General features: G+C 51.9%; 1 protein-coding gene across 1 annotated transcript in view; it reads right to left on the minus strand.

The window, feature by feature from the left end:
* LOC146758316 (uncharacterized) overlaps positions 1-6,918 on the minus strand; it is a 107,841-nt gene extending 100,923 nt beyond the window's left edge. Inside the window, exons 1-4 of the mRNA XM_085516638.1 lie at positions 6,862-6,918; positions 5,783-5,945; positions 744-846; positions 594-657 (exon numbers count right to left, since the gene is read on the minus strand). Of these exons, the coding sequence (XP_085372764.1) occupies positions 594-657; positions 744-843 (164 nt within the window). The 5' untranslated portion in view covers positions 844-846; positions 5,783-5,945; positions 6,862-6,918. The remainder of the gene's footprint in view (positions 1-593; positions 658-743; positions 847-5,782; positions 5,946-6,861) is intronic.
* Positions 6,919-8,551: the final 1,633 nt, after the last annotated feature.

Genomic DNA, 8,551 nt, shown 5'->3' on the forward strand with positions numbered 1-8,551 from the left:
CTTCCTGTCCAGTTCACTTCCATCATCTCCACCGTCCATGACAGGGAAAGCACGGCTGTGCCAGTAAACTGGGCTGTTGAGTCAGCAGCTCTTGGTGCCACCTCCGAGGAAGCGTTGCAGGTGGTTCTGCTGTCCTTTGTAGCTTCTTGCTCAAGCCCTCATCGTTGCTTTCTGCTTTCCTTCTCGGCTTTCTTCCTCAGCTGAGTAGCGCTTGCCTTGCCTCGGCAAGCTTGCTGCAAGAGGGAAAAAAGAGGCACTATTTCACTCACGCACGCTGCCAGCACAGTCTGACTTAGAGAGCTGCTCGCAAGATATCCCTGGGCTACAAACCCAAGAACAAGGAAGGACACAAAAGTCACATCTGCATTGTCTGTTACCGCATGCCAAGGAAGAGTCCTCACACTCGAGCACTGCCCCACTTGCAGCTGAGGGGAGGAGGAGCTGGAAAGGACAGGTGGACAGAAAAGAAGGGAAAAGCTGAAGAGGCGAGAATCAACTTCTCCCCGAGGCAGATCACACCTTTGTGGCCACTCTTTTAGGAATGCTCACCATTCCTAATCCTAGCGTTAGCAAGATGAAAATTCACCACCTACCTTTTCACGCTCCTCGCGTACGCACTGAGGGCCGTGCCGTGGCTGTGCTGCACAACACCAGCGACTGAAAGAAAGCACGCAGAGAGCGGATCTGTTGCAGACAGTGCCAGGAGCTGTGCTTGAACAACGCTTTCGGTAAGGCACTCCTACCTTGCAATGGCCACACTTTGGGAGCTCTGGGACACAGCCACGTGTTGCTCTCCTGAGTCCCAGCTCCATTTCTCAGCCCACTCACGCTCTGCTCCTCCATGTTCTGCAAAGGAAAAGTCCCAAGAGGGAAATTCAGTTCATCGCAGATGTCATCAAACTGTCAGGGCAGTCGCACTCATTGCTCGGGGTGAGCAACCAGCTGCATGCTTACCCAAGGAGCAGCGGTTACTTTTACTTGAGTGTAACAGCCAATGCCTGACTGCAAGTACGAACACTAACCTATGCCTAACTCTAAAATAACAACAGAAACCTATACCTAACTCTAAAATAACAACAAAAACCTATACCTAACTCTAAAATAACAACAAAAACCTATACCTAACCCTAAAGAACAAACAGGAACCTATGCCTAACTCTAAAAAACGAACAGGAACCTATCCCTAACACTAAAACTAAACTGAACACTAACACTAACACTAACTTAACACTACCATCAACAAAAAAGAACATAACAAACACCTAACCTAACAGGGGGAAGATGGAACTGGGGGCCCACAGAACCAGAGGAGCAACAAGGTGGAGGAGCAGAAGATGTTAAATAATGCCACCCAGCTCATGCTGGGGGCAGGGGCCGCGCAGCAGGAAAGGAGCCGAGTGCCTGGACCAGCGATGGTGAAGCTGTGACCATGCCAACGCGGGGCCTGGCACGGTGGTGTGGTGCCAGGCCAGCTATGCCGCGGGCGGATCCACGTCCATGGGCTCCTCTGGAGGGGGATCCACCTCCATCGGTTCCTCCGGAGGGGGATCCACCTCCATCGGTTCCTCCGGAGGGGGATCCACCTCCATCGGTTCCTCCGGAGGGGGATCCACCTCCATAGGCTCCACATGGGTGGTGGTCACAGGGCTGGTCCAGGCATGATGGATAATGGCTCTCTTACCCCTCCTCTGCCTGATGGTCATGGCGGGCCCCCTCCTCCTTCTGACTCCTAGGGCCCCCAGCTCCATCCTCCCACCAGAAACTTCAACCCTCGCCCTCTTTGCAGCAGGCATGGCTGTTAACTGCCACAACTGTCAGAGGCATGCGGCAACGGTGACCATGGTGACATGGAGAGGGTTCTAAAATGGCGGCCGCACTGCTGGCACTGGAGTTCCACATAGGATGAGGAGGGGGCTGGAGGGCAGGGCATGGTACGGGAGCTACAAGGTGCTCCCTGTGCCCAGCGGGCAGCCCTTCTCTCTGGCCAGCAAGAGGGCACAGACGAGCCGGCCCCAAGTAAAGGGCCCTCGGCCTCCTTCACCCTCCTTCACCCTCCCCCTTCTTCCACAAGGGAATCTTTTTGGGCTGCCATACTGTTGTGGTTTTGTATTTTTTTCTATTGGTATTTCACATCATAACATCATCTGGAGATCATAGATTGATCAGTCAATCATATTGATCTAGATAAGTCCGTGACACAGACGCAGCACGCAGCAGCTCCTGATGGGGCTCCTGAGCTGAGCACCAACAACGGCAGGCTCCAAAGGGGACCTGACTACGCCTGCCTCCTGGGACACACAAGCTCTGCTTTCCATAGTCGCACCCAGCGCCTCTCCTTGTGCGGCACCTCGGCGGATTCAACCCTTACCTACAATTAAGACCTCTGACTGAATTGGAATTCCAGTCACTCTGATTACACCCCACATCCCTGCTGCAGGCCCTCCCACATGCCCACGTGCTGCACCCAGCCACACCGGCTGCCACAGCCCCGCAGCCAGGCGGGGGTTGGTGCTTCATGATCCTTGAGGTCCCTTCCAACCCGGGTCATTCTGTGATTCTGTGATCGGGTTGAAGGGGCTGGCACTGCCCTGAAGGTGAGCGAGAGAAGTTGGCAAAGGAAGGGTGAGTGGCGGGATCCGAGGAGGGCGTTTTGTGTTTGTGTGCGTGTCTGTTGTTTGCCTGATGTGTTTGTGTGCGTTGTTGTTTCAGGTGTCTGAGTGAGGACTCCCTGTGGGAACTGGCAGCAAGCAAAGGAATGGATCGACGGGCCTGGGCGCCGTGTTGGACTGCGGCTGTGGAGCCAACGAAGGTGTGTCCAGTGTCCTTCCTTACATCATTGACTATGTATGAGGTGTACCTATATCTGTGTAACCATTTTACAAGTCAGGGTGCAGGTTTTTGGTGGGGTCCTGACAGTTCCTCAGCTAGAACCCTCTTACCCCTTTGAGACAGGCCGCTTCCGTCTGTAGCTGTCATGCCAGGAGCCAAATAAATTGCCCCATGGTGAAAAACACCAAGACTCCTATGTCTGCACCGACTCTTTAACCATTTGTTTAAGAGGTGGGTTTTTAGGTCCAACTCAGTATCCCTCCCTGCCACTGAAAGTACAGATGCAATAACCACCCGCACACCTGTTCCTTCGATTACCCGCCCCAGTCCCCTGAAATCATCTTTGATAGCCTTCAGGCTTTTTTTACTAACTTCTTCACTGCCAGCCTGAACTATCAGCAGGGGATAGTAGACAGAAGGGCAGATCAGACTGGGAAGTCTCCCAGCAATGTCCCTGACCCGTGCCCAGGGGAGGGAGCACACCTCCCTGCGGGTAGGGTCGGGCCAGCATATAGGGCCTTCCATTCCTCGCCAGTAGGGTTGTGCGCCCATGATGGCAGTAATGAACAAACTGCTGCATCACAAAGATCTTGGCCTGATTAGAAATCTTTGAGTAATGCTGTTACAGCAGACAGAATGTGCTAAGCGCAAGTAGTCTCCTGCACTTCACATCCTTGCTACTTTGTTCTGGGTGTTGTCACTGAGCAGCGTCTAACACAAATTCTGCCCCGGTCAGCTGGCTGCCTGAGCTTGAGCCCTGATGGCAACACTGTGTGCTTACCCAGGAGCAGCGGTTACTTTTACTTGAGTGTAGCAGCCAATGCCTGACTGTAAGTACGAACACTAACCTATGCCTAACTCTAAAATAACAACAGAAACCTATACCTAACCCTAAAGAACAAACAGGAACCTATGCCTAACTCTAAAGAACAAACAGGAACCTATCCCTAACGCTAAAACTAAACTGAACACTAACACTAACCTAACACAACCATCAAAACAAAGAACAGAGCAAACACCTAACTACAACAGGGGGAAGAAGGAACTGGGGGCCCACAGAACCGGAGGAGCAACGAGGTGGAGGAGAAGAAGATGTTAAATAATGCCACCCAGCTCATGCTGGGGGCAGGGGCCACGCAGCAGGAAAGGAGCCGAGTGCCTGGACCAGCGATGGTGAAGCTGTGACCATGCCAACGGTCATGACCATGACCACGGTGGTGTGGTGCCAGGCCAGCTATGCCGCGGGCGGATCCACGTCCATGGGCTCCTCTGGAGGGGGATCCACCTCCATCGGTTCCTCCGGAGGGGGATCCACCTCCATCGGCTCCACATGGGTGGTGGTCACAGGGCTGGTCCAGGCATGATGGAAACGGGCTCCTTTCCCCCTCCTCCATTTGATGGTTATGGCGGGCACCCTCCTCCTCTTCGGTTCTGGGGCCCCCAGCTCCTTCTCCCACTTAAATCCTCACTACATTCCTCTCGCCCTCGCTTCGTGCTGGACATGGCTGCTACCTGCCCAGCACTCTCAGAGGTGAGTGAGTCGGGTGGAGCCGCAGCAACCAAGGTGACAGCTGTGACATGGGGAAGATTCCAAAATGGCACCTGTGCTGCTGGGAGTGGTGTTCCGCATAGGATGAGGAGGGGGCTGGAGGGCAGGGCACGGCACGGGAGCTACAAGGCACTCCCTGTGTCCAGCGGGCAGCCCTTCTCTCCGGCCAGCAAGAGGGCACAGAGAGCTGGCCCCGAGAAAAGGGCCCTCGGCCTCCTTCACCCTCCCCCTCCTTTCATAAGGGAATCCCCACTTTGGGCTGGGCACCCACATGGAATCATTGAAACTACAACCTACTACTTTGCTTCTACAGCAAGACTATTGTACTGAAATACTACTGTACTTAAAAGCACCTGCAATCACACTACACTCGTTTTTAATATTAAACTCTCAAACTTTCATAGCAAATAATAACATCCGCTCACAAAGAAAATGTGGAGAGGCCACAAAAGAGAAATACCACTCATGAAAACATTTGTATTTAGACATTCAAACTAACAACGTACTTTGTCTTTACCTAACCGTACCATTCTGTGCTAGAAATACGATGTTTTGCTGTAGAGTATAACTTGGAGAACCCAAAAGCAGCTAAAACCTGCTCCACTCAGTAATTTGACCATCCGCTGATATTTGGTTCTTTGCTCCCTTGCTTTCTAGTTGCTCACTCTTTAGACACACGCAAATCACATTGTCAAGGACTACAAAAACACTGTTAGCCAAAAAATTTATGCTGGCAGAATCTTAACGTTAGAAACGTGTAAATTGGTTGCAAAGAAGAAAGTGAAGACCAACACAGTAACCAAATACTAACTGATACATAAGGCTTCTCTCACACATCCTGAAAACAGAACCGCCAGCCTTAATGAACTTTGCTCTTCAGACACTGACTGAAATGCAAGTATTACCTTGTCATGGTTTAATAATTTTGTAATTTTGCTATCAGTATTCCACATCATAACATCATATAAAGCATGAATAGTTTTACTGAATCTGCAACTTACAGAAGAAGACTACATCTCCCAGAGAACAACACGAGGTCACGGGACCTGGACACTATATTAACTCTGTCGCAGGCTAGACTGACGTCTTTCGAGTTCTGGCGTTCAGGGGAGTGTGTGGGAGCCTTCACCGTTTCGCCTAGATTTACAGTAGGCCTCTCGGTTTCGGGACTCATTCTCTCTCCTATTTTGCTTGATTCGTTAGCTCAATTTTCAATTATATTGTATTATACTGTGTTATCCTGTATTTCGATATAGTAATTTAGTAAATAAGTGTGCCTCCTTAGATTGTTGCTGCTGTTTTCTTTTCCTAATTAACTTTTTTTCCTTTCGGCCTAGGGCCCCTGCTGGGCCCACAGTCCCTGTCACGGACGCAGGTGGATTTTTAGTTTAAACCGTGACATACCTGTAGCAGCCTGGATCTGGCAATAGTCAAAGAATCCTTTACGTCCAGCTCCTTAGCATCAAAAGACCACAGATACTGCTGGGGCAGAATTTCATTGAAGCCTTCAAAAGAAGCTTGTGTCTGTTCCTCAGTGCCTCGGGAAAGTCTCCATTCTGCTACCAGCCTGGAAAAGACACAGAAGGATCATTTAAAACAGGCTACGCTAACCCAAGTTCATCTTTGTTAGTTTGTTTTGAAATGAACCGTAAGCTGTGTTAAGAAAAATGATGGAAAGTGCTGGGGATAGAGCACTGTGTAACTGTATTCTAATTGTATTCCCAACCTTCACCCTGCGCAAACAATTTTAAGTTAAAACCCTATGTTTCCAACCACTCAACTGCAGAAAGCATTTTAGGCTCCAGCAGAAGGCAGCATCTACTCACTGATGATATTAATGAGAGCACAGGAGTCCCTTGCTGTTCGGAGGAAGAAAAAAATGCAGAGCTGTGTTCATCTAATATGTTCCATATTTGTTTCTGTCAATCACGAAACTTTGCTCTGTGGTAGAAACTCCACTCTCCATTAAGAAAAGGGAGAAAAGCAGGCAGGAGACCCAAAGAACCTGAACCCAGGGAGAAGCAGATATTATGCTGAATTCAAGCCTAACCTGTCAGGAGAACTGGAATCGAAAGGAGAGAACGCAACACAGGACACAGAGTGTGACAAAAGAACATTGCTTAAGCTGCAATCTGAGCTCTGCCCGGCTTCCTCAAAACCAGAAGAGAACGGTCTTCTGCAGGTACTCCCTCCTCTCCATCCCAGTGAGTATTTGGCACAACTGCCAATGCCAATACGTTCCTTCTGCAAATGTCACCGTTTCTGTGAAACCTTTCCAGATGACTCGTGACTAAAGCAATTTCTACTCCCTCATTCCTCAAAACCTTCCCACACAAAAGCCTTCACAGATCAGATGGTAAGAAAGAGGGAATTCTACGGCCACAGCAATAAAGCGCGCAGAAAGCCCATCTGTTGCAGACAGAGGAGTGAGCCGTGCTTAACCAACACTGCTTCAGCGCACGCTTACAGTAAGGCACACCTACCTTGCGCTGGCCACGCACGAAGCTCGTGACGCAGCTCCAGGCGGCTCTCCTGGGGCCCAGCTTCATTTCACGGCCACTCACGCTCTGCTGCTGGACATTCTGCAACGGAAAAGCCACCGGATGCAAATCCCATCCCTCGCAGATGGCATCAGACCTCCGCTCTCATGGCAGTCACCACCGCCCTGCCCTGGGCAGCGCTTCCACTGCCCTTGCTCCTGCCACAAGACACCAACATCTGCTTCTGACGCGGCTCCACCATGGGATCCTGTATGCAATAGAGAAACACACGGAGGCTGCCAGCCACTGCAACACGCGCGCTGTGAAACCCCTGGCACTGCTGAGTCCCAAGAGCAGAGGAGAGAAGCGTTTGCCTGCCATGGACGGGCTGCGGCGGGATTGAATCCTGCCTTCGAATCGGGACACCCCCAGGGAGAGCCTCCCTGGGGACCCAAAGACTGAAATGGAGGCAAGGTAACACTTTGCTATAGAAAGGGAAAGGGGAACTTCACAGAATCCGAGACAAAGGGTAACTGCAGATAGTTTACATTTAAAAGTGCAGGGATAGGGGGAATTACAGACACTTAGTCAAAATAAAACCAGAGAAGAGGGCAATAAAGATAAGAAGAAATTGTCCGGAGACCTCTGACAAGAAGAAGGATTAGATACCCCCGGGCAAGATGATGCTGACATGGGAGAACGATACCAGCAGATAACACCAAGAAGAAAACAGAAGAAGAATTTCACCCCAAAACAACGGCAAGGGTCGCGGGGAACGGGGTCCTAGGGAATGTAATGAATATGTAATCAAACTGAGGAGGAGACTATTGATTACGTATTAGCTTAACCTATATCTGTAACACACTTTTCTCCTTACGGTGTGCAAGTTTGGTGGAGCTCTCCCGCTTGCACCCGGCGCTGCGCAACGCTGGAATAAACATACCTGCTTTAGAACCCATCTTTGGGTTATAGAGTTTGATTCCGCAAGTCATCTTCCTGCCGCACAGCCCAGCACGGCCGGAGCCGCACCACACGATCCGGGCCGGGGCCGGCTCAGGCTCTGCCTCCAGGCTTTTGGGGCCGGCCGGGTGACTCCGCAGCACAGCGAGACCGTGGAGCCGCCCGGGAGCCGCCTCTGGGTGCCGGCAGCGCCGCGAGCTCCTCCCCCGACAGCCCCTCCGTGCCCCCGCCCCGAGGCCCGACCCCGTTCGCAGCACAGAGCCCGCTCCTCCCGGCCCCGCTCATGGCCGCCATGCCGCCATGGCCCGGAAGTGCTCTCCGCCGCCTGCAGGAAGCACTTCCTGTCACTGGCACTGGCACTGTCACGTGGCTCAGGCCGGGCTGGGGCCTGTTGGGGGGGGGCGGCTGCCGGAAAAGGACCCAAAATTCACGTCTCATTTCGTGTCTTTCCTCTCGCTTTCCTTCCTTTACCTTCCCCTTCCCTTCCTTCCTTCCTCGCCCTCGTCCCCTTCCCTTCACCACCTCCCTGTGTCCATTCCAGTGCCTGGCCACCCTTTCTGAGCAGTAATACCTCGTAGTGTCCAGCCTGAATCTCCCCTGTCGCAGCTTGAAGCCATTCCCTCTGGTCCTATCATTAATGACACGAGAGAAGAGGCCGAGCCCCAGCTCACTACAGCCTCCCTTCAGGAAGTTAGAGAGAGCAATGAGGTCTCCCCTGAGCCTCCTCTTCTCC

This window comes from Coturnix japonica, chromosome 15 (assembly GCF_054131305.1).
Source record: "Coturnix japonica strain WE chromosome 15, WE-NBRP24, whole genome shotgun sequence".
In the NCBI taxonomy this organism is placed as follows: domain Eukaryota; kingdom Metazoa; phylum Chordata; class Aves; order Galliformes; family Phasianidae; genus Coturnix; species Coturnix japonica.